General features: G+C 31.2%; 2 protein-coding genes and 1 long non-coding RNA gene across 3 annotated transcripts; 2 read left to right on the top strand and 1 right to left on the bottom strand.

Moving 5' to 3' along the window:
- Positions 1 to 702: 702 nt before the first annotated feature.
- On the top strand, positions 703 to 10,584 carry LOC149903584 (G protein-coupled receptor Mth2-like). Its single transcript, XM_090108575.1, has 8 exons — positions 703 to 1,118; positions 5,225 to 5,399; positions 6,129 to 6,308; positions 6,904 to 6,982; positions 8,413 to 8,600; positions 8,825 to 8,996; positions 9,390 to 9,572; positions 9,850 to 10,584. Exons 1-8 carry the CDS (start codon positions 750 to 752, stop codon positions 10,007 to 10,009), a joined length of 1,506 nt encoding a protein of 501 aa, XP_089964701.1. The 5' UTR covers positions 703 to 749; the 3' UTR covers positions 10,010 to 10,584.
- A 2,864-nt stretch (positions 10,585 to 13,448) lies between these two features.
- LOC149903583 (uncharacterized) lies at positions 13,449 to 14,682 on the top strand. The gene is made up of 2 exons (XR_016457417.1): positions 13,449 to 13,837; positions 13,868 to 14,682. It is a non-coding gene; the product is annotated as an uncharacterized LOC149903583 (long non-coding RNA).
- Positions 14,683 to 17,343: 2,661 nt separating this feature from the next.
- On the bottom strand, positions 17,344 to 27,290 carry LOC149903582 (putative G protein-coupled receptor Mth-like 3). The gene is made up of 8 exons (XM_090109017.1): positions 26,795 to 27,290; positions 22,349 to 22,523; positions 20,587 to 20,769; positions 20,106 to 20,184; positions 19,719 to 19,915; positions 19,095 to 19,245; positions 18,122 to 18,307; positions 17,344 to 17,523 (listed from the first exon to the last, which is right to left on the bottom strand). The coding sequence occupies exons 1-8, from the start codon at positions 27,179 to 27,181 to the stop codon at positions 17,418 to 17,420; spliced, it is 1,464 nt and encodes a 487-aa protein (XP_089965143.1). The 5' UTR covers positions 27,182 to 27,290; the 3' UTR covers positions 17,344 to 17,417.
- Between the last annotated feature and the right edge of the window lie 614 nt (positions 27,291 to 27,904).

The following is a 27,904-nucleotide window of genomic DNA, read 5'->3' as shown; positions in this document are numbered from 1 at the left end:
TAACAAAAAAGTTTGTCAACAACCAATTTGAAATAATTAATAAAATAATTATCAATTTACGTTATTTTTATTTTCTTTTTTGATGATCCTACCATCTGTCAAAGTCAGCTTTGGCCGCCATTGAAGATTCGTTTCTTTATTGAACTGACTAATATTATAATAAATCACGTACCATTACCACATCCCTCGTCAATGAAGTTTTTTCCAGTGACAATGCTTTTGGAAAAAACTACGTGGTAGTTATTTTTTATAGTTGTTACATTAATAATCATATTATTGGTGATGGTGGTATAATTATTGTAAACGACGATATTATGTGTGTATGTATAAAAAAGAGCGTGTGTGAGCACACGTGTCAGAAGTGAAAGTTTTTGGAAAGATACAAAGATACCAAAATCTTCGCCTCCAAATACTATCGCAATCCCTAAAAGTTTTCGTTGGCGTGAAACAGCGGGGTACAGCTAGTATAAAAAGGACGTATTTTGGGTCGAGCCCCAACCAATTCCATGAAATTATAACTACTGAAATGTATATTAGCACCACTATTTAAATGACTCAATAGTCAATATACCTATATTCTTCCGTTTTAACCGCAATGTTCCTATTTATTATTAATTACGGCTTCTCAGACCCAATCCCGTACTCAGCAGGGTGATAAGAAGTTATATTGAATGTATTACAACGTATACGTTGTACGGATTATGCGGCCATTACAGTGAAATATCGTTTCAATAAACACGTCAATCGCTATGTTCAAATTTTGGTGCCTTATTTTTTTTATATGCCTCCCGGCATGTCTGTGCAACAGTGATATTATATTAAACAACTCTGAAGATTATATATGTCAATTTACAAAATGTCTCAAAAAATGTTGTTCTAAAAATCAGTATGTGAATACAACAGTATTTTATTTGAGTACTTGTGTCGAAAATAATGAGAATTACAATCTAGATTTTTCAAATGTACAACTGTACGATACTGAGGAACATTCGAGAAAAATTAACAAGAAGCTTGGTGATCTTTTTCGTTTGAAACCAGGTTTATTTAACGAAAATAAAACGTTCTTTAGCCTTTCTGCTCAACTTGATCTCCTGCAGCTCATAAGTTATTTAAACGAGGTAAGTACAATTCAAATTAATGTTTGTATATTAAATATAATATTGGTACATATACTTATATATTCAAATGTGAAAATCTATAATTAATATTCATTTTATTAACTTAAGATTTATATGCAAAATACAATCAATACTGACATGTAAGTAACTCATTTTACGTTAAATAATTAATTGATAACATCAAGTTTCTATGCATTTAGTTTAGTTAAATATTATATGTAAAATGTGCTATATTATTATTCTACCTCTTATCAACAATAAAAATGGAGATGAAAAAAAGTGAAATATATTTTCGATAAACCTAAACGACTTTTGCACTATCGTTTTTTTGTGTTATGGAAACCAGATGGCTGATAAACATACATATATTATAATTTAAATAAATACTTAAATAGATAATTAACACCCAGACACAGAGCAAATATCTATGTTCATCACACAAATATTTGCCCTGGATGGGAATCGAATCCACGAAATCTGGCTTTGAAGGCAGGGTCACTACCAACCAAGCCAACCGGCCAGTCCGTTTTTAAACAAAGCTATAAAAAGCAAATCTTTTTTTGAAAGCATCAAGGATGTTCAATATTTTCGTTAAAATTCTATAAAAATATAATATAAATCGTAATTATATACATATTATATTATGTGATGTGATGTATTGTTATAATATGAGCAATTCAAAACTTTCCTGTTAACAAAGATACCCTTTGGTTTATACCCGGTTTATAAGGAATTATTAATATAATAATTACATTTTTAAATAACTAAGTACAAATATATTAATTAACTAGCGGTCCGCCCCGGCTTCGCCCGTGGTACATGTTTACGTTTTCTCTACATAAGAACCATCCTCGTACTACAAGGAATATAATAAAAAAAGAATTATCGAAATCGGTTCATCCGTTCTCGAGTTATGCGCTTACCAACACATTTTGCGATTCATTTTTATACATATACTAGCGGTCCGCCCCGGCTTCGCCCGTGGTACATGTTTACGTTTTCTCTACATAAGAACCATCCTCGTACTTCAAGGAATATAATAAAAAAAGAATTATCGAAATCGGTTCAGCCGTTCTCGAGTTATGCGCTTACCAACACATTTTGCGATTCATTTTTATATATAAGACTAGCGGTCCGCCCCGGCTTCGCCCGTGGTACATATTTACGTTTTCTCTACATAAAAACCATCCTCGTACTTTAAGGAATATAATAAAAAAAGAATTATCGAAATCGGTTCAGCCGTTCTCGAGTTATGCGCTTACCAACACATTTTGCGATTCATTTTTATATATAAGATTATTATTTTCCAAAGTAACTTTCATCTATATATCAAAATCCATTATGAAAATAAGTGTATTCAGAGATACAAACCAACAGAATGCAACTTTAATATTTGTAGAGATTGTAGAGATACCGCCCCCGAAATAACTTTAATATTTTTTTGATAATAATTATTAACATACCTACTATTGGCTTGAATGACTAACAAATCAAATATCGTTCTTCCAGTCTTTTTACTATAGCTACATTATTCTAGTTTTTATTGTTTTCCTTTTGCGCTAAACGCGATAGAAATTGTTTATGTTTGTATGTTTCAAATATTTTCAATACTAACTAGCTTGTTGAGTAAATTTTTCTACGAACAATCTATTACAATACGTATTCAATTCAATAATTTGCTCCTCATTGTATTCCATCATTTATGACCAACAACATGACCATAACAAAACATTGATTAGCAGGAATATTGTGGTCAGGATAAAACTATTCCATTTAATGTACAATTAAATACCGTGGCGTTGTATTGCAACAGCCAATATAGCTTCCTTATTATTCTAGTAATAATAATATACAGGATGTCCCACCGTTACCGTTGCAAAAAATTTTGGCGTTATTTTATTGTTTAAGTATTTTTTACGTGATCAGTGTATGCAAAACTACAAGTCCCTTCGCACTTATAGTCTACTTGATAAGTTGAAAATGGCGTAAACTAGAGATAAGGCTCTTAAAAATACGTGCGATAGCTCATTTGATTCGGAAAAATGTATCGGAAATGTTTATTAGCACACAAAAAATTGCAAAAGTTATAGGCAAATTAAGTTTCAAAAAAATAGGTATTTCGTTTATTGTTAATAACTCCGAAATTATTAACATTTCAGAAATTTTGAAAAAAGATTCTTAAAGAGCAGGAAATTTCCAACGAAAAACTCCCGACTCCCGGAATTCTATCTCCATTATTTATAATTTTAATTTAACGCTGAAAATAGGCCTCCGCGCGGCATTTTTAGATAGCGCGCGCGGCTTCAAAACCGAGCACGTCACACTAATTATTTTTTTTAAGGTATTAAATATTAATTTAAAAATTTAAAAAAATTATGGTGTATTCCGAACACTTTAAAGAATTTGCTCCCGTTGGAAATTTTACTTAAAGTTAATTTTTCAACAAATTAGACGAATGTTAACTAACGAAATTTTTTTGAACTTCCGTCCTTATTGCAGATTAAAAAAAATGTTTAAATAATTATCGGTAAAATTTTTCACTTCGTGGAGCCCTTCATATAAAATATATACTTAACAAGATCGCGCCATAAAAGTTTAAAAAATGTTAATACTTTGTTTATAATAATTTATTCAAGTTAACAAAAAACTAGAAATTTCTAGTTTTTTGATCAATTTACTTAAATTGAAAAAATTATTATAAACAAAGTAATAAAAAATTTTAAACTTTTATGGCGCGATCTTGTTAAGTATATTTATATGAAGGGCTCCACGAAGTGAAAAATTTTACCGACAATTATTTAAACATTTTTTTTTAATGTGCAATAAGGACGGAAGGCCAAAAAAATTTCGTTAGTTAACATTTGTCTAATTTGTTGAAAAATTAACTTTAAGTAAAATTTCCAACGGGAGCAAATTCTTTAAAGTGTTCGGAATACACCATAATTTTTTTAAATTTTTAAATTAATATTTAATACCTTAAAAAAAATAATTAGTGTGACGTGCTCGGTTTTGAAGCCGCGCGCGCTATCTAAAAATGCCGCGCGGAGGCCTATTTTCAGCGTTAAATTAAAATTATAAATAATGGAGATAAAATTCCGGGAGTCGAGAGTTTTTCGTTGGAAATTTCCTCCTCTTTAAGAATCTTTTTTCAAAATTTCTGAAATGTTAATAATTTCGGAGTTATTAACAATAAACGAAATACCTATTTTTTTAAAACTTAATTTGCCTATAACTTTTGCAATTTTTTGTGTGCTAATAAACATTTCCGATACATTTTTCTAGACGTCATTCCGAATCAAATGAGCTATCGCACGTATTTTTAAGAGCCTTATCTCTAGTTTACGCCATTTTCAACTTATCAAGTAGACTATTAGTATACCAATAGTGGGACACGCTGTATATTGAACAAATTTCTTATTTAGTGGATAATTTCCATCTTAAACTTTTTCTTTTAGGCTGAACCGTTGACAATTGAAAAACTACCTATAACATTCTATATGATGTAGTACAAATCTTTAGGGCCCCAGTGAATTAAAGTAATACTTTTCCCTTTTCTTGATTATGAAACCGTCTCCGAAATTTTTATATGGAAGTCTTATTGGCTTTAAAGCAAAAAACTCTCACAAAGCCATCGGTAGAGAAAGTGCTACTAAAATTCAATAATATTATGAATCGTCTTTTTGAAATTAATTGAAAGTTGAATATCTATGAGATATCAGATAATACTTACTATAAATTCCATTCCGAACATAGCAAAGCACAATCTTGACGATCAGTAATCAAGACTATCCTTAGTACTATAGTCGACTATACTCGTAAGGGTAGCAACCAGGCACCAGCTCATACTTTTAGAAGCTACGATATAACAGAACTTTCCAATTGATGAAATCTTTACAACGGTACCTACTGACAGATATTTTTGTCTTTTTGCCCCAACCAAACCATAGGTTTGTTCTTTCATGTTTCTTTTTAAAAACATGCTGAACTAAAAGCATATAACAATAAAATGTCCAAAGTATTGGATGAATCTTTAATTTAATTTTTTTACTTAATTTTATTCTAATAACACAAAAAATACTAATTCACTACAACATTTTTATCTACAGGATGGATATCTCTATTTAGAGTCACCCAATGCTTACAAAAGATGGAGGATACTTAATAAAGATAATTTCTGTGTAGATTATGGAATTAAGAATAATATATCGACGATTCAATTCTGGGGAATTCTTGAAGATGAATATCAACCTCCCGCTTATAAAACATATTATCATACTTCAGGTAATTAGTACTTTTATGATTTATTTCATTTATTTCTTTGTTTATGCACATAAGAGTGCAATAATTTTAATCAAGCAATAAAACGAAATTAAACTAAAAGTTAAAAATAAATAAGTTATGCCTATATCTACACGTATTTACACTGACATAAAAACTAAGGCATATTTTTTTATAATTTTATACATATTGTTTATGTAAAAATATGGACAATGAAGAAACTTTTGCATGCCTTGATAAGTAGGTACCTTCCCTAATTTTGGTTCATAAATTTCATTGCAATCAATCCAGTATTTATGGCGCGATACATTAACGATCAGTCAATAAATAACGAATAAAAACGATTATTAGGAGTACACGAAGTCCATAAAGTTTAACAAAATATTATTATTATAAATATAAAAAAAAATATATAAACAAAATATTAGTGTTTGGGCATATTAGCAATGGTGCGTTCAATCCTAACTCTTGCGTCATGAATGAAAAGAAAAGAAAAGAAAAGATTTTATACTTATTTTATTATCACCTAGATACTTAAACATAGTAAAAGATTTGCATTGTTTTCAACTCTATATATCCAGAAATAATTTTATTTTCGTAATTAAAAGTTAAAGAAATCAAAACCAAAACAACGTAAAAGTCAACCGCTCTCACCTCTAGCCTATCACAGTTGACCGAACTTCTTGAAAATCATTTATATTAATTACCTATATAATATTTATTTAATTTCAGGTCTCGTTATATCATCAATATTCCTTTTTCTTCTATTCTTGGTATACTGTGTACTCCCGGAATTGCGAAACATCGGCGGTATGGTGCTTATGGCCTATGTAATAAGCCTCATGGGAGCCTTTGTGTCTATGACCGTATTAAACTTAAGCACACTGGGAGAAACCGATTGTATTGTATTAAGTATGTGTTTCTTATTTAGTTCTATACCTATTTTTAAGAATAAAATATTAGTTGAACTAAGAGAAATGATGTAAATTGTAAACCGTGTAAGGGATATGTTTAATACGAATTAAAAATGAAAATGAATTAAATAATGAAACTTATACATAAAGCTTAGATACTAAATCCCTTCTATTATATTTTAAACTAAACTCCACCCTAAATCTTAATAAAAAAGACTGGACTTTAGAATATCTCCAATAAATGGAGATATTTGAAAACGGATTCGAATGAAATATATTAATTACTAGATTTCCGCCCGCGGCTTCGCCCGCGTTTGCAAAGAAAAACCCGCATAGTTTCCGTTCCCGTGGGATTTCCGGGATAAAAACTATCCTTTGTGTTAATCCAAGTTACCCTCTATATGTGTGCAAAATTTCATTGTAATAGGTTCAGTAGTTTTTACGTGAAAGAGTAACAAACATCCATACATCCATACATCCATACATCCTTACAAACTTTCGCCTTTATAATATATATTAGATATTAGATTATAATGTTATTTCATGCTATTATTATCATTAATTCATTAATATAATTTCCTTGTGATTTTCAGCTACTTTCATTTACTTCTTTTTCCTGTCTACATTCACGTGGATGAATGTTATGTCGTTTGATATTTGGTGGACGTTTCGGTAAGTTTTTATCAAAATATATTAACTATCATAATAATATTATCAACCCACTTTATCAAGTGCAAGGATTAGACAATTTTTTTTTTCATATTTTCCGTTATAGGCGAGCACTAAGGATTTTCAAAAAAATTATGCAATGAACACAAGAACTGTTTTTCTTTATTAGTTTTTTTTTTTTTTTTGGATTTTCGATTATTCGGATCGCAAATTAAAAAAAAGTAGTCAGAAACTGTAGTAACAATTATATCATGGGAGATATATTAGCATTGTTACAACTTGCAAGTATAGCATTTTTATACACATTTAATGTAGAGTAATAAAATTAAACATAAATAGACCTTGGATGATGTCTTTACCACAGAAGAGGAAAATAATCCAACATACTAAGTCACCGACCCAATTAAATTTGTTGTGTTTTATCCGGGCTAGTGTAAATAAAAATAGTTTACAGTTCCATAAAACAACAGCTTATTATATTATAATAATAGATTTCCGCCCGCGGCTTCGCCCGCGTTTTCAAAGGAAAACCCGCATAGTTCCCGTTCCCGTGGGATTTCCGGGATAAAACCTATCCTATGTGTTAATCGAAGTTACCCTCTATATGTGTGCTAAATTTCATTGTAATCGGTTCAGTAGTTTTTACGTGAAAGAGTAACAAACATCCATACATCCATACATCCTTACAAACTTTCGCCTTTATAATAGTATTAAGATATCGTTGGTTTAAAAATAATCGTCACTTGGTTTTTAATCAATTTTAAATCAGTAGGTAATATTTAATAATAGTAAACAAATTTAAAATGATATTCACTAATCTGCTCAGAACTAATCTCATCTTAATCTCAGAAACAAAACATATACTTTTTTTATATGTTTAGAAGTGTCAAATTTACCGCCTGTAAGATGATGAACCATCGTGTTTCAAATAGTTTTTTTTAAAGACATATTAACATAAATCACACTCCCACCGAAAACGTTATTGCAGATACACCCACAAAAGTTCCCAGAAAAATAATCATTTGTATGGCTAATTGTAACAGAACCTTGACATGGGGCCAACCCTGGGTGTGGGAACCTTTTTATCTCAGCGCGACATTAGTCACTATTTTGTGCTCATACTTTTAAATTAATTGATAATGAATATTGTGGAACAAATCCTCATTTTTAAATGGGAATAACAATAGCTTAAACTTTTGCTACCACGATGGTTGCCCTTGCCAGGAGGGAATGGTTGCCAGAAGGGAAGCAGGTTGCAATCGCTTTGGCAACTTACTTTTATTTATTTACGTAAAACTTGAGCCTTGTTCCTCTGAATGAAGTAAGAACACAAAAGGACTGCAGACATAAAAATATATTTTGAGAAAAATTGTAATAATATCAGAATCAATGTTAAAAATGATGTAGGTATTTGACTAATAAATTGTTTACAGAGGGTACGCTAAAGCGCGGCCCATACACAGGAAAGGCGAAAAATTCAAGTTTTGTATGTACTGCCTGTATGCTTGGGGAGTACCTCTTTCCATGTCAATTGGATTTGTGCTGATCAACGCCGCTGATCTCAGAGATATGCCGTGGTTCATTCAACCAAAAGTACCCACTTTTGGATGCTTTCTTAATGGTAATTAATTATAAATTTTATAGGTACATTTTTTCATTTATATGGACAAAAGGTTAAAGAAAGACATTGTCTCCATTGTAGCAAATAAAATTTCAAAGAAACAGAAAATTTGATAATTTGAAGGAGGGAAAAATCATACAGGACATTTACCATCACATTAAAATGTTTGTCCAGTTAGGTTAACGTATTCTATTGATATAAATTAATAAACTCTTTTTTCAAAGGTGGTCAACAATTCGTATACTTATACATTCCAATGCTGATATTGATTCTATGCAACTGGATGTTTTATCTGTTAACTGCATTTAATGTATGGCGTCTAAGTAGAGGTACCGCCAGGGTCCTTAACTCGGAAGCTGCTGGCAACCCTGCTGCGCATCGTACACAAAAACAGAGGTAATTTTTAAACATCTATAATATGTTTAGCACATATTATTTTGATCTCATCAGCCCATATTTGAGACCAATGCAAAGAAATATAGAGGCTCTATAACGGGAGTTAAAAATTCTCAATAGTCAATTACATCAGTTTATATCCTATTGATATTAACATCAGTTTATATAATATATTTGATCCCAATGCAGGGAAAAAAATCTCTATAATTAATTAAATTCTCTATATTTAATCTTATTCATGCTGCTTTCGCATCTCTAGTTTTACTATTAATTTTTGAAATAGACATTTACTTATTATTTTGCATGTTTTAAAATGAATACATTTGAATAATCATTAATATAATAAATTGACTGTTTTAAAAAAATTCTAATAATTTACATATTATATTTCAGATTTATGGTATATATAAAGTTATCAGTTATAATGGGAATTAATTGGATTCTCGAAGTGATCAGCTCCTTTTCTCCAGCACTAAACATTTGGATTGTTTTTGACACTTATAATCTCCTTATTGGAGTCATTATATTCTTGATTTTCATATGCAAGAGGTCTATCTACAATAAATTATTGATCAGGTAAGTGGTGGAATGTTCTTATTTGAGATAGAAGGAAAAAAGCTCTGTCATTAATTTTAATTTAATTATAGAGTGGATTATAAATTTATAAATTAATTTTTTAATATTCCTCGTAAATTTAGGTTACAATTTCGCATAGTCATATAATAATTGATAAATTATTCCCTAATATTATGTCCATACATGATCGACATAATATTAAGAACTACACAAAAAGTTTATTAAAAATTTGTAGAAATACATATTATAATGCAAACCAATTAATAATTTATTTCAGATTCAAAGGAATGCGGCAATATAACCTGCCGAAGAGATCTCTTACTTCTAGCTTCACATTGGAATCAAATTTAAGTCAAGAGGCACCGCCCAGTGTTTGTGTGAACCCTAAAGGCGAAAGGAAGCGGTCTTTGGAACAAAAACCTACATTTGAAATTTAACAAGTTCAATGGACATTGAGAGAGAAACACTTTTCTAACGGAGAAGAAAACCAAAGAAATACGCAATATATATTTAATTGGTACAATTTCTGATGTTTACCAATAGCATATTATAATTTATTATGAATATAGAGTACAGTATAAATTCAAATTCAATAATTGATACATTGATTTTTGTAACTGGTTAATCTATGTCACCAAGAAGGAAAAAAATATGTCTAATATTATACCTAAAAGTAAAACCAGTAAAGTAAGTATGTTAATTAGATGCCAAGATATTGTATATGAGCTTATGTTGGACGCAGGTAGATGCGCTTGCGTCAGTAAAAATACGCACATACCGAAGTCGTAGGAGTTTTGATCAATAATGCATATTTTAAATATTGTTTACAACATTATACAAAATGGCTGGTTGAAACCTGCGTATATATTACTGATTCTTGTATTTTTTGATTATGAGTTCACTTGTGCTTAATAAAATCTAATTTTTTGAATGTACAACTAATAAACAATAAAATATACGAATATTGAAGTTAAAATTTTAAATAACTATCAAAATACATATTATAAACCTATTTCAAAATTTAATTGGCGCAATTGAGTATTTGAATTAAATTTTTTTTTGTGATAAATGGAAAGATTATATAACGTAACGGCACCAGTCTTGTACAGATTAAGGAAAAAATTGAAGTTTTTTGCAAATTTCTCGTAGGTTTTTTAACTTTATTGGATATTGTTAAGTTATACCTTTAGTTCAATGTTAGTTTAACGTAACCAATATTAGAAAAAAGATTAGAGTGCATAAATAATCAAGTTATTTATAACTTAAAAAACCACTTTTTTGCACCAGTGATGGACAGTGAAAATCTAATGATGGACACCCAGTTTTGGACAACATCCAGTTATGAACACCCATTTATGGACTGTACCTAATGTTGTTTCTCCAGTTATTTACACTTAGAGAAGACTTATAGTTATCAATAGAATCTTGAAAATGATGATTGGAATATAATAAATCGGGGATGTATTTATAAAAAATAGTACTTATTAATTATTCTACATACTTATAATATTTAAAACAGTCTTAATTTCCCTTTTCTAGGCAAAAATTGGACAAATGCATCGTTAAATACGAGTTATGTCCGTTAAGAAACACCAATATTTTTTGTTTTTTTTTCTAAATAAGTCAGGGATGAAAAATATAACTAAAAAAAGTACTGCCATTCCATCCATTTTGGGACTTCTTCTTCTTCGTCATATCACTCTCGTCAGAGCGAACGTGGTCAACATGAGGTTTGGGGGGGTAGATGTTACCCGCTTCACGATGTTCCGCCATATCTCTCTGTTTCCTGGCATTCCGTTACACTCGTGAAGTGAATCGCCAATCTGAATACGCCAACAGCCTTAATCTGATTGTCTGATCTGATCGATATGGATTCCAAATTGTAGCACGAGGCAAAAAGCTTTTTTTAAACTGTTGTCAGGATGGTGTGGATGAAATTCAAGCGTGTGTGCTATATGGTGGTGGAATTTAGCAGCAGACAGCAATCCAAACAGTTCATCAGAGAACTCTCTATGATAGATGCGTTACAATACGCATAAACTGTATGCGACTTCTCTACGCAGTGATAGAGAATGAAGCAGAGAACGAGTCGCACAGCACATAATGACCCATTGTTCTAAAATATATTCTTCATGTTTAGATAGATATTATATTGTTGGACCCATTAGTGTAATTTTCACAAAAAATATCAATGTCCATTATAGGAACCAAAGCAAATCCAGTCATGGACAATTGTTGTACAATATTGGAACCCTTTGTTTGAAATGGTCGTGATAGGTATATTATTAATCAGAATGAAAAGACAATACAGAAAAGCGCATGTAATTAATACCTTTAAAAAAAGTTTATTTTCGACATATGTCCATAAATGGATATATCCATAGAATTAAATCCAGTTATGGACACTGAAGAATTTTATTTAAACAACATAACCTATCATGTTACTAAATCGTGTAATATTTCGTACAATTAACTACTATAAATAAAAGTAATATCAAATTTTGCTAACATTTATACAAAAATTCTTATAACCAAAATTGTGTCCTCACTTCCTTAAGGATTTCCTTAGTAAAAACGGATTTCTTTGAAACGAGTCGCAGCAACTAAACATAACGTTCTGCCATCTTCAAACGTTTTGGCCGAATAGGATGAAGTGTCGTATTTTGATAGCTTATGAACCAAACTTTTATTTTAAGTATTGCCAAATTATATAACGTTAATTTTGGTCTTAATATTTAAATTTAATATTTATTTTGTCCATTACTGGATGCTTGTCCACCACTGGTGCCGTTACCTTATTAGTTTTATAACAAAACTGTTTTTATTTTTATTTTTTTGCAATAATTCAAAAGTTATTTCAAAATAAAAATTAGTCTTTGAATTCAGTACCGAAGACACGCCGGCAACTCCCGAAGCGTCACCCAAGCGCGTGTGACGTCATAATGTTAGTTTTCACTCATTGCAGTTGATAGAACAATAAATATAGTTTGAAATACTTAACAGGATAATAAGGTAAATTTATGAAATTATTGTATTGTTACCGGGTTTTTATAAGTATACAAAATTTAAATTAAATCCGTCGGTTTATAGTGGGTCTAAATCGAATCGAAAGGAGAATTGGTTACATACAAACATATGTTTTAAGCTGATCCTGGCGATCCTTATCAGGATAAATTTATGATATTATTGTATTGTCATCGGACCTTGATAAGTGTTCAAAATTTGAACAAAATCCGTCGGTTTTGAGTGGGTCAAAATCGAGTCGAAACTTCGAAAGGAGTCGGTTACATACAAACATACAGATAAAAGCGTGTTAATACAGTGTTTTGATCTATTTAATTTTGTTGTCATTATAAAATTACATATTAAATATATTAATTGTTAATTATATTACTTAAATTTATATTAAAAATGGCGAACCTCAAAAGTTATCGTTTTGTACCATTATGTACGAATACCTACTACAAAGGCAACTCCTGACAAAAATCGGTGATCATAAATATATCAACATCTATTCTTGATGATTCTTATTTTTTTCGTAACTTCGTAACTAACTAATTCGGAACCAACTAACAAATCGTATTTTAGCAATAAACTTTCAATATTATTGTCTAGTCACGTGTAATAGCCGTAAACGCTCTGTACTGCAGTTAATACATAGCTATAACATTATGACGTCACAACTGTGGTGACCAGTCATGGCACGTTTGTAGTCACGTGATTCTAATTTAATTTTTCATCAATTTTTAATTGCTTATAATTAACGGAAAAATTTTTTTTTGAAGTTATTTGTATTAAATATCAATATTATTAATAATAAAGTTTCAAAATACATAAAAAAAATCAATATTTTTTTTTTATTCAAATACTCAATTTTATATTGCATTAATTACAAACAAAATTGTTATTATTGCGTTCATTCTGCCAAATATTGTGTTCACAAAGTATAATATGAGTAGTTTTTGAATATTATGTACCATATAATAAATAAACAGTGACGTCATTGCAGATAGAGATTGTGATAAGGTTCTGCGAAAGTTTATTCAGAGAATTTTACCAATAACTTATTCTAAAAGTATGCAGTTTAATTAGCGCCTGACAAAAATTAAAAGATTAGTATGATCTCGTGGAGTTCTTTCATGATATATTTAGGAATCTTTGGTACGTCTACGTCAAATATTAGTAAATAGTAACTAAGCTACATTCCTTCGTAATGTTTTTTATATCGAATAGCTGAACATGTAGCGGAACAAAATAATTATTATGTGTATAAATGTAAGTGTTGCGACGTTGAGATGTTTAAATTTGTAGAAACGGCGATATCTGCTTTTTTATATTTCTGGCTTCATGTTCCACAGACTATGCATAAAAATAATATTAGATTATGTAACCAGTTTTAGTTTTCTGTACATTATAAGTTGTGTTGTTTTCAGCAGAAAGTACAATTGAATGAAAATCTACACATTGTGGAAGTCGCGGTTTTTGCATTTATGAAACGGTCAGAAAAATAATCGTAATTTGTTCTTTTTTAGCCGAAGACTCTATAATTCTTTATATACTTTGATAATTGATTATTTAATGCCCCGCTTATGAAAATGTATTTAGTATAATTATGTAGGTATATTCCACGTATAAAAAAATGTAATATCTACCAATTTGGTAATGATTTGCTGAACAATTGAGATAACTCAAGCTGTTTTAAAATTAGTAACTTGTTTTATTCCTCTGATTTCTATGCCCAGTGACAAATGAAAAGTAATATTTGACATAGTTACTACTCTTAAATCAATATTATAATTTTTAAGTAACAGTGTATTAAGTAGATGTACTCTACCGTGTATCTTACTTAGTAGCATCTTATTTTCTTTTAGGTTATGTTAAAGGTATTAAAAAGCTTTATGTAAATAATTAGATTAGGATAGTGCATATTATAGTAGGTTTTGCAATTTGCATATTATTTAAGATTAAGGGCTTTTTGTTTATTTCGTTCATAGATATTTAGAAATTAATTGTATTGGCTATGATTTTTCCAAATATCCTAGTGTTAAAATGACAGTTGTTATTAAGGAATGTATCAATAAGGGTATCAATAAATAAATAGACGAATAAAGTTTTGTTTTATTTTGCCTATTATAGAATTTAAACCTTTTTTAGGAACTTTAGTTTTAGCCTGTGCAATGTTTTTTTAAAAATGCTATAAATTGCCTTTTTTGTAATCTTTTTAATAAATTAGTAGGAGGTAAGGATAACTCTACACGGTTTTATCAGGAATTTAGATGTATATAATCTATATATAAATATTTATATGAAACTTTTAAATAATTTGTAGTATGTACCTAGATTATTGTTTTTGCGACAATAAAATATAATTCCATATCCTTAATATTATTACAATACAGAATTAAATTTTTCGCTTTTCAGAATTACATTTTCATTTACATCAAACGAACATAGAGCTAGAGCAAGAGCATTCTTGTAGGTAACGAAAGTGTTAACGAAAACTAATTGTATTCAGTGTTATTCAGTTTTAAACATTGCATAGAATATATTCGAACGCACTAAGAACAACGAAAGAATGCTGCACGCTTACAATAAAATAATTTAACATAGTGGGGTTAGAATAAGCATTCGCTCGTTTGATATTAATGCATCGTTAGACGTTTCTTTACACCCCACTCTCCATAAAAAAGTCGTCATTCGCTGGCTTTCCAATATTTTATTTATTACTAGCTGCTCCGCGCGGTTCACCCCCTCGGCTCCACTCCTGTTGGTCGTAGCGTGATGATATATACCCTAGCCTTCCTCGATAAATGAGCTATTTAACACTGAAAGAATTTTTCAAATCGGACCAGTAGTTCCCGAGATTAGCGCGTTCAAACAAATAAACAAACAAACTGTTCAGCTTTATAATATTAGTATAGATTAATACGGTAAAATATAAGGCATAAGCCTTTAGCCTACGTCATACATCCATTGATGTTTTTAAGGTTTATCATGACGTCTTGTTATAAAACTTGTTTCAAATGACGAAAGATGTGTGTTAAGACCAAGCCCAAGGACTCTTGACGTCATTTTAACCTGTTATTTTATTCTTGATTTCGATTGCTTGAAAGCGCTACGTAGTTTGCATATTTTAGGAATTTGAAAGAGTCTTCACACCACCAGTTTAATCAACAAATAATATAGGATTAAAAGTTATTTTCCTTGTGCTATTTTGCCTGCATTTACTGAGAATAGATAAGGATAATCTAAAATTCTATATTTAATATTAAGTTTATCTTAAAAAAAATTAATAACAACCAGTTTCCACTTAACCGCCGTAATAAATACTGAGTCATAATACTTAATCTAACGAGGATATAACGAACAACGAATCGTTGGTATAACTTATAATCGAATTAAAAATAAAATTAGTTTTATTTCTTATTTAAATATCCGCTACTTTTTTAAGAGGCCGAGATCGATTTTAAGAGTGATTTTGACTTGTTTCTTTAATTCTTTAGGAGCTCGTTTAAAAAAAACTAACTACTATGTTATATGAAAGTAATGGTATAATTTAAAATTCTCTAGAATATTCAATTATATAGATCTGCCGTAACAACGTTTGCGCTCCCGTATATAATCGAAAATTCTAGAGAACTTTAAATTATTCCATTTCTTTCATAAAACATATAATATGTATTTTTTTTATTGCAAATTTTTAAGCATTAACCTATCATTTAGTGTGTATTTTTTATTTTTTTTAACTCTGTTGTAAGAACTAGAAATTCGACGCCATATACGCATAAAATTTCATCAAAGTTAGGCTATTTTAACTTACATGTTCTTTGAATTTTTCAATAAAAGTACATAAATTGCCTCGAACATATTTTAGGATGTCTCAGACCTCAGTGTCTTTACTGTAGTATATTTTATAAGAAAACTTCTTCTATTAAATTCCGTGTCAAACACAAAGACACGAACGTCCCGCATGGAAAAAATTGAAACACGCCTTTATAGGTTATTGGCTATTAAACACACTGGACAATGATAATCAATAAATTGTCTCGAACGTATTTTAGATATTGAATGAATCTTTAATTTAAGATATCATCACACATTGTTACTAATTTAGTTTTGTTAAACGAGCTTCTAAAGAATTACAGAAACAAGTAAAAATCACTCTAAATTCGATACGGACTCTTAATTTGACACGAAAGACGCACGTTATCACCACCAAAAAATTTGATTTTGTTTATTTTCATTGAATTGTTTCAATTTTACACAAAAAAAATGTAACAATTATTTCAACAATTTCTGAGTGAAGTGAATGAGGTTAACGACGTTTGAGATAAAAAGTTAGAAAGACAGTGAAGTTGCGTTCATCCTGTTTCGAGTTAAGTACTTAAAAAATACAAATTTAAAAATACGTGCTTCTTATAAATTGTATGCCTCAATTTAGGTACTGAATTATTTTTGACACTCGCAGAAATACCTACACGGAAACTGTTTTTATCGGTAAGAATTTAACAAGAAAGTGCACATTTTAATGATTAGGAATTTCACTACTGAGGTCTGTAATTGAATTATTATAATAAATAGGTACTTACTTAGACGTAAAATTTTAAATAAAAAATAGTTTCAAGTAATTTAATTGTTCATCATTATGCCAATCCAATATTATCTTACACACAAAATAAAACAAATATTAAACAGCAAAGTACACTTTATTGTATCAAACAAAATCATTCTCACAAGAACTTACATTAGTCTTAAAATCTACACTCAGTCACAATATAATTACAATTTTAACGCATTTAATTTAATGTCAATCAGTCATATTAATGTTTTTGGTAATTTCAATATTTAAAATCCATTTGAACTAGAATTATCTAATCTCTTCATAGGAACCACTCTAGGGTCGCTTTGGGAATTTGGATTTTCCGTCACACGGCCACGCAACACATCGAATCTGAAAATACAAAGAAAAATAATTTTTATGCGAATACACAGGGGAAAAGTTTTAGGGGAATATTGATCTACTATCATATAAATTTTCCTGAAAGGATATTACATTATATATACAGGGTGTCCCACTATTGGTATACTAAGCGCGAAGGGACTTGTAGTTTTGCATACACTGATCACTTTAAAAATACTTAAACAACAAAATTACGTCAAAAATTTTTTGCTTAATTTTTCTAAATCCATGTTTTCGTCTCTAGCTTCGCGCAGCCGGCATATACGGCTTCGCTAATGTGAGCATTTCGTCTATGAAAACATAATCTTAAACGATAGCTCACGTGCTGGTGGCAAAGTTGGGCGGGTTGCTTGTTATGGGTGTATAAATAGAGTTTTAAGAATTCATCTATTTGTTAAAAAAATTCGTCTGGAATTTTATAAGTATTTTTTACGTACTCCGCGTATGCAGAACTATAACCTCCTTGGGGCTTAGTATACCGTTGCTGGGACACCCTGTATAAGTATTTCTTTCTTTGTAAATTGAACAAGCATAAAAAAAAATTAAATGCATAAAACAGTTAGGCAGGATTCGCTATTGAAATACAAACCTGTGTTTAACAAGAGACCACGTGTGTTTATTACAAACGAATATGAGAAATATTAATAATCCAATGAATCCGTTATATAAATCTAAATATATTGCCACAGCATCAGCCTCTGGTACCAGAAAACTGATGATTTCCCAAATCCAACTGACTCCCATTGTTACGGATAATCGAAGGCAAATGTATAGTCTGAAAATAAGAATACAGGTGAATAAGATAAATAATTGAAATAAATACTAAATATAATATAATAAATCTAATAAATACTAATATGATGTTAAAATCCATTCATTACATAATATGAAAAACACATTTTAGTAAAGTAAATTATTAAAATGTGCAGTGCACCATACACTGTGTCATAGTAATAATAAAACTACTAAAACAGAGGCTCTATCGTAACTATCTACTTAAACTTGTAGATTGAGTACCACATCACTTCGTTAACTAACAATACCACATCACTTTGTCACTTTCACAATTGAAAACTTGTGTAAATAATTTTAATTCAGCAATTCTAATAAGTATTCCACAAAACTTTTAGAAACACATTATAGAATTGCATTTATAGTTATTTATATTATAGTATTCTTGTCATTTAGGGGTGTGAAAAATACATGTTGATTTTCAGATAGTACCAAATAGGCATACAAAATTTCATGAGAATCACTTCGTTAACTAACAATACCACATCACTTTGTCACTTTCACAATTGAAAACTTGTGTAAATAATTTTAATTCAGCAATTCTAATAAGTATTCCACAAAACTTTTAGAAACACATTATAAAATTGCATTTATAGTTATTTATATTATAGTATTCTTGTCATTTAGGGGTGTGAAAAATACATGTTGATTTTCAGATAGTACCAAATAGGCATACAAAATTTCATGAGAAACGATATGTTTCGGAGGAGTATGGTAACTAAAGTACACGAGAATTTAATATATATTAATAAGTTTTACTTTTAACATACCTCGCCTTCTGTCGTTGTCCACTGTTAGCTCTCAACGGCTTTGTGTCCATCACCATACAAGATATATTAAAAGCAGTCAGTATAAATAGCAAACAGTTTGCGAATATAAACACCATCATCGGAATGTATTGGTATACGAATTGCTGGCCACCTGGAAGAAATTATAATTTATAGTAAATTCAGTAAAAGTACCTATTTACGAAATACATAAGAGATTTCTGAATTTGATTATGTATTTTTAGTTTTTCAGAATATTGAACATTAGTTAAAATAATTTAATCACACATAAAGTCAAATTAAGCGAGGGATCTCTTATTTCTTTAGATTTTTATCAAATAACACTTATTAACGATAAAAATATGAAACCACTTGAGGCTAAGAAACAAAAAATGTTGTGTGGTTTTATGAAACCACGGTAAAAGTGAAACTGTTCGAACGGTTCCGAACACTGCTTTGTGTAGCGCATGTCGCGTGACGGCGATACACGCGACATGCGCTACACAGACCAAAAAGTTTGAGACGATGTAATAAAAGTTTCACTTTCAAAAAGAACCACAAATCAATTTTTAATGAATACAATCACCCCATACAAGTTCATCAAAACAAAAAAAGTACAATGCTCACCAATTAAAAAGCACCCCCACAGTGGTATTTGCGGTGTAATAAACCAGGGTAAACTGGACAAATCCAAAGAATTTATTATAATAAAACCACTAGCCATACACAATGGTAACCCCCAACCATAACAAACATATCTCTTGTATTTATGCGCATCCCGCCTTCGCTTCTCGGATGGCGTTAAATTTCTTGACAAAAGATCCCTGAAAAATAAGTTTATTTATAAGTAAGGTACCTTATTTGAAACAGTTTTAACTAGCAGTAAATAAGCGTAACTAAATAAGGCAACAAATTATCTTAAATTTATTACCATCGCAACAATTCTAAACCAAAATATAGCAAATTTCTAATTCATTAGATAAGCTTTACGCAATTTAAACAAAAACTACTTACCTAAACGTTAACCAAGTATCGTAAGACATGACATTCAACCAACAGCATGTGGCCATAATCGAAAAATATGCGATAAAAGCTGAAATAAAAAACATAATTAGAATAAATAAAAATAAAAGACATGGAAAAAAACACCCCTTCTCTTTATATTCAATATTAGCACAGATTATATAAAACTTGTATGTCAATTTACTTTACTTATTATATACCCATTTTACCGGCCAAACCCGATTTCAGGACGAACTAGTTTAGCCTAAGCCTAAACTAGTTCGTCCTATACGCGATCGGATAAACTAGTATAGCCTAGTCCAAACTAGTTCATCCTATGAGTTATGACCAGTAGGATAAATCAGTTTAGGCTAGGCCAAACCAGTTTATCCTAATATAAGTACGCACTCACCCAAACGCACATTATTAATTTTGGAGTACTGTACCTAAATCTAAAATATTTTAAGAAACAGAGATAGAGTTTAAAACTTACATAAAACGATGCACATTTTTTCTGGAACCGACGCATTTATGATAGTGACCACAGATATAAAATAGGAAATGTAGCTGTACACCAAACATACTCTGATCTTGATCACGAGAGTCATTTTATTGAAGAAGATCCAATGATACACTCCCAGAGTTAGCAACAGGAAAAATGATGATACCGATAATGCTGTAAACAAATAATTTTTTTTATATTAATAGATATGGTGTACGATTGGTCTTCTAAATTATATTTTTACTATTTAATTTTAGTCACTATAAAATGTAATGGTTATATAGTAAACTAGCTTTCTACCCGCGGCTTCGCCTGCATTTTATTTATTTCAAAGAAAAACCCGCATAGTTCCCGTTCCCGTGAAATTTTCGGGATAAAACCTATATACTATGTGTTCATCCAAGTTACCCTCTTTAAGTGTGCCAAATTTAATTGTAATCGGTTTAGTAGTATTTTCGTGAAAAAGTAACAAACACACACTACACATCCCCACAAACTTTTGCATTTATAATGTAGGATGTTAAGCCAATCCACAGTCCAAGCCAAGGTTCGTGATCCCCGTCAAAGGGGAGCGCTCTTGCACATTTCGCTACCAGGGTGAACCTTCCGTTCACCCCCACATCCGCGTTTGATATATTAGCCCTTCTGGCCATAGATAATATACTATGACTATATATATATCGCTATACATCATGGACCAATATCTATCACTTCTGGCTAACATTGAGAATCACCACAAAAAAAATAGTTTAACCTTATAGACATATCTTGCTTTAATCGTTGTTTATTAAGAACTAGCTTTGCCGCGCGGTTTCACCCGCATTCCTCCGCTCCTGTTGGTCTTAGCACGATGATATATATAGCCTATATTACACGTGGATAATGTAGCTTTCGAATGGTGAAAGAATTTTTAAAATCGGTCCAGTAGTTTATGAGCCTATTCATAACAATCAAACAAACAAACAAAGTTTTCCTCTTTATAATATTACTAGCGACCCGCCCCGGCTTCGCACGGGTGCAATGCTGATACTAAATACACTACAGAAAAACTGTGAACGTAGTATATAAAAACATAGCGGCCCGCTCCGGCTTCGCACGGGTATAAAATATATTATAGCCGAGCGGCCGACCGGTGCCGCCGCAAACGCTACGTCCGGGCGTCCCGCAAATTTTAAATCTGTAATATCTTTGCAAATATTCACTTAAATCATACGGTGTAAAAGGCCATATAGATCTATATTAAATGAACATTGTATTCAAGGTATTTAATTGGTTAAGGATTAATGCTGTGTTGGTTAAAATCGCATCGAAAATTAGCCATTATTTGTCGTAAAAAGTAAATGACAAAAAAAAAGTTATTGTGGGTTATCCATAAGAGATAGACATATACCATCGCGGACTTTTCTGTAGACCTTTTCAATTTGTATAATACTTAGTACATTATTTTGATAAAACTCGTAGGGTTCAGCCTGCGTTTGCAATGTAAGCGAAAAAAATGTAATTTTTTACGACCTCACATTAGAAACCTCAAAAATAACAGTACTTCTCCACTATTTAATGGATTATACATAGAAACCTTCCTCTTGAATCACTCTATCTATTAAAAAAAACCGCATCAAAATCCGTTGCGTAGTTTCAAATATTTAAGCGTACAAAGGGACATAGGGACATAGGGACAGGGAAAGCGACTTTGCTTTATACTATGTAGTGATGATATATTAGTGTAGATTATATTCATGTTTTAGATTCTTACCTACAATAAGTATGGTTGATGGTTTCGGACGCTCTACAAAATGTATGTAATTTGACCAGAACTGCGGTTCCGAAGGAGTATCGCCATTTTCTGATGCCACATAATCTATACAGAAGTCGGTTATAGATACCCATCTGTTATATTCATTTGCCATGTCCACGTATAGAACACCACTCTGCGAACAAAATATATAATTTTAAAGTGAAACTTTTATTACATCGTCTCAAACTTTTTGGTCTGTGTAGCGCATGTCGCGTGTATCGCGGCTGCCGAGTAGGTATACCTACTCGGCAGCCGACCGTCACGCGACATGCGCTACACAAAGCAGTGTTCGGAACCGTTCGAACAGTTTCACTTTTACCGTGGTTTCATAAAACCACACAACATTTTTTTATTTATTAGGGACATCAACTCATCCTTGCTTATTAATAAACTAGCCTTCCGCCCGAGGCTTCGCCCGCTTTGAATCACACATCTAAAACAACCGCATCAAAATCCGTTGCGAAATTTGAAAGATATAGATATAGGAACATAGAGACACAGAAAGCGACTTTGTTTTATACTATGTCGTTATAATATTAACAACTGCTCAACAAACAATTATTCTATAATAATATTAAAAATGTTCCGAAAATCCATGATAATATGAAATGAGTAGAAAAATCCATGATAATATGAAATGATTCTTGTGTGAGTGAAAAAAATGAGTAGAAACTTCCGATTCTGGAATGAAATATTATGAAATCTTATAATTATAGCTTATATAATAAATATTAGTAGTTAAAGTTGATATTTAAATTTAAATTTCGATATCTACAAAAACATAAGTGTAATAATATGGAATACCTACTTAACATTATAGATGCAAATAATGCCTCTGTCAATTTGAATAATTAATTATATCAATAGAAATAACATAAGTATAATAAACATAAAACATATTATAGTAAACTAGCGGTCCGCCCCGGCTTCGCCCGTGGTACATGTTTATTGTTTACGTTTTCTCTACATAAAAACCATCCTCGTACTTCAAGGAATATAATAAAAAAAGAATTACCGAAATCGGTTCAGCCGTCGTCGAGTTATGCGCTTACCAACACATTTTGCGATTCATTTTTATATACAGGGTGTACCAAAAAGTAGTGATGAACGGAAGCTGAGAGGTAGAGGACCTAAGGGGCTATCCGAATCACCCCCATGTATGTTATGCGATTTTTCGTATTTTCGGAGTTATGACGTTTTTTTCAATTTTTCACCTATCGCCGAGTACGATGATATTTTCACTCATGCTGACGTCAATGATTGCGGAAGATGCTTGATTTTTTTTGTGTGCTAAGCTGAAAGATAGGCCAATTCAGTATGGTAACATTTACTATCGTTAGATCTTTGAATGGAATAAAAAAAAGAATTAAATGGCAAGAAAGATAAAATTACCCAATATGTTCACCACTTCAAGGGCCCGTAAAAAAATAAAATCACATAAAAAAAGTTTTCCGTTTGACTTTTAAAAACTTGCTCTATCTATCAGATAGCTACCCTGAAAATTTCATTTAATTATTCAGAAGGCTTCAATCGAAAAATTTAAATCTAAATGTGGTAAGTGCAAAAATTGAATTAACTTGATGATCATTAAAACCAATAAATAGGTGTTTAATTACCAGAAATTTTTAAAATAACCCCGCTGTTGCTCAATGCAAGTGCGACATCACCGTAAAAAGTTGTCTTTTAAATGTCTGAATGCCCTTTTATCATTTTTAATGGTTTCTTCTGCTACTATGAATTTCCGGGTTATTTCGTCCAAATTGTGGCATTTTCTCAAGTAGCCGAGGTCTTTTTAGTATTCCCATTGAAACAAATCAATGGGGTTTAGGTCGAGGGACCGTGGAGGCCAGGCTTTAAGGCAGGCATCACCGGCGCATGCGCAGGCTGCAACGACCAATCCATCTTTCAGGGTATCTTTGCCCTTTAGCCTGGCCTCCACGGTCCCCGGACATAAACCCTATTGATTTTTTTCCTTGGGGATACTACAAAGACGAGAGACTGCCACAATTTGGACGAAATAACCCGGAAATTCATAGTAGCAGAAGAAACCATTAAAAATGATAAAAGGGCATTCAGACATTTAAAAGACAACTTTTTACGGTGATGTCGCACTTGCATTGAGCAACAGCGGGGTTATTTTAAAAATTTCTGGTAATTAAACACCTATTTATTGGTTTTAATGATCATCAAGTTAATTCAATTTTTGCACTTACCACATTTTGATTTAAATTTTTCGATTGAAGCTTTCTGAATAATTAAATGAAATTTTCAGGGTAGCTATCTGATAGATAGAGCAAGTTTTTAAAAGTCAAACGGAAAACTTTTTTTATGTGATTTTATTTTTTTACGGGCCCTTGAAGTGGTGAACATACTGGGTAATTTTATCTTTCTTGCCATTTAATTCTTTTTTTTATTCCATTCAAAGATCTAACGATAGTAAATGTTACCATACTGAATTGGCCTATCTTTCAGCTTAGCACACAAAAAAAAATCAAGCATCTTCCGCAATCATTGACGTCAGCATGAGTGAAAATATCATCGTACTCGGCGATAGGTGAAAAATTGAAAAAAACGTCATAACTCCGAAAATACGAAAAATCGCATCACATACATGGGGGTGATTCGGATAGCCCTTTAGGTCCTCTACCTCTCAGCTTCCGTTCATCACTACTTTTTGGTACACCCTGTATAAGAAGATATAACAAAAGTCTTAGATCAACGTCATTTTTGATACAATAAAAAATATGTATAAATAGTCATATTTGTATTCCTTTTTATTATTCCCTTCAATATGTTCTAATTATAGGTAAAACCCTTGATGCTGGTATAAAAACCTAAAGGAAACCCATATTAAAGATGCTTAGGAATTATTATGTCATTATAGCAGGTTTTCCTCTATGCCACTCATAACACGCATGATCGTATTTATTCTTGTATTTGTTCGATAATAATATTCCTTATTTAGTAATTTGTATAAATAAATCATGTTTTTTCAAACATTAAAATGGTTCGAGCTTCAAAAAAGCTTTCTCTACATTCGATATGACGTTGCAGCTAGCTCAATAAAAAATTCTATTATATGGCCTATTATATTTTATACTAGCTTTCCGCCCGCGGCTTCGCCCGCGTTTTCAAAGAAAAACCCGTTCCCGTAGGATTTCCGGGATAAAATCTATCCTATGTCCTTTCTCGGGTATCAAAATATCTCTATACCAAATTTCATGCAAATTGGTTCAGTAGTTAAGGCGTGATTGAGTAACAGACAGACAGACAGAGTTACTTTCGCATTTATAATATTAGTATGGATTCATTCAATACTTTTGACTTGGTATCGGTTTATTACGACACAAATCGTTAGTAAAAAAATACCATACATAAATAGTCTCATTTGTGTATGACTAATAAACATATTACATACTAGCTTTCCACCCGCGGCATCGCCCGCGCAGTCAAAGAAAAACCTGCATAGTTCCCGTTCCCGTGGGATTTCCGGAATAAAACCTATCCTATCTCCTGGGGTAAAAAGTCGCCTATGTCCTTTCTCGGGTATCAAAATATCTCTATACCAAATTTCATGCAAATTGGTTCAGTAGTTAAGGCGTGATTGAGTAACAGACAGACAGAGAGAGTTACTTTCGCATTTATAATATTAGTATGGACTATACAAGTTTTATTTACTTTCTTAAAAACAGCGATGCGATTTTTCCCCCGTTTGGGATTTTTTTTATCGATTTCCCCTTTTTTATGAGCTTTGCTTGATTATTTGACTAAAATCACTTTTAAATTTGAAACAGTCATTCCTGAGATTAATATTTTGCTCTACCAAACAAATAAATTGCTTTGCTTGATAATTTTTTGAACCTGTTATACACAAGGAGGTGAAGTAACTCTGACTGTCTTTGACAGTAAATAGGATATATTTTGTTGAATTTATATTTTGGGTTTAATGGCATTCAAATGCTTTATAAATATTATAAATATAAATTTATAAAGAATAGAAAAAATTCGATCACGAGGCGGGACTCGAACCCGCATCCTTCGCGCCATTCCGGGGCGGATGCCTGACCAACTCAGCCACTCGTGACCCGCCAGAGCAATCGAATTTATTCTATTCTTTCAGTTTTATGTGTCTGAAGGGACACACCGTGCGCCAATATGAAGCGAATTTTTTCTATTCTTTATAAATTTATATTTAGGATATATTTTTTTAATTACGTACCTGCTGAAAACATTGATACAATAAGATAGCTGTATCTCGATTACACAACAATGTTATTTCATTAAGCTAATCTTCTACTTTGATTCAAATAGTGTTTACACTTTACAGCGTCTTAGACTTTCGTTATATCTAATTAAATATTTTTGTTTGTTAGTAAATAATACTATTATCAATGTGCATCATACCTCTTCCAAGTAGAAATCTTTCCCAATGTATCTAGCTGAATAAGCATCTTTTTTAAAATTGATATCCTTGAATTTGTTATCAATTACGTGAAAAACATCATTAAACTTTTTATTTGTAGGATTTATATAAGAATCGTAGACGGTTATATTAATTGAGAAATCATCGTTTGCAACCGGCTTACACTCCGACGGATTTGATATAATTTGTCCCTTTGGACAACATTTGTAAATGCATTTTTTCCCACCGCACAATTCTATATCAACGTCCAATTTGTTTTTATCACATTCACCGCCTTTTTCCAAGCAATCATATTTGTATCTACTGCTAGGAGACACAGCTGACTGAACTAACGCAAGCGCACATACAAAGATCACAACCCGGTACATTCTTACAGTTTGATTGTCTTTTAGGTTATAAATTGAAGACTTATGTTTATCCTCATACGTTGCAATTTATCTTAAACAAGTTATTGAAACACGACTGTTCGGGGCTACGCGACGCTTGCAGCTGAGATGTAATCATAACAGGAAAAACATTTTATTGTATTATATTGAGAAATATCCTCATATGAAATATACAATTTTTTTTTTATTCGATATGTTTATACAAATTTAACTGTAGCTTTGAGTAATATAACCATATATAAGATATAGAAATACGCACGCGATGATTCAAAATATGTTTTGGCCAAATTGTTGTTTTTTTTATACTCAGAGGCAAGCAGATAGCCGGTTATTTTAATTTTTTTACACCGGTGTGAGTGGGAGTTTACAAGTACCTATCACGACAATGAAATTGGTTGTCTTGTATAGCAATGGTTCAAAAATCAAAACGACGTTTATTCATGTTGCCAAATATACTTTTCATACCCTACATTTAAAACTGGAAAACATTTTCCAAATTTTAATGAGTAGGTACACCTAGGTCGTTAAAGTGATCTTATTCCGAATACAAAATTTAAGTAAAAGGACGAGCTTTTCATCAAATCGAAGAAAACACTGACCGATGGACTCTACCAAACCTAAACTCAGTTAATCCATACTAATATTATAAATGCGAAAGTAACTTTGTCTGTCTGTCTGTTACTCAATCACGCCTAAACTACTGAA

The sequence above is a fragment of the Colias eurytheme genome, chromosome 13 (genome assembly GCF_061535395.1).
Source record: "Colias eurytheme isolate Ceu_HAF_F1 chromosome 13, ilColEury1 Martin Lab GWU primary, whole genome shotgun sequence".
In the NCBI taxonomy this organism is placed as follows: domain Eukaryota; kingdom Metazoa; phylum Arthropoda; class Insecta; order Lepidoptera; family Pieridae; genus Colias; species Colias eurytheme.
Note: the sequence above shows the minus strand (reverse complement) of the source record. Positions and strands in the feature narration are given on the sequence as shown.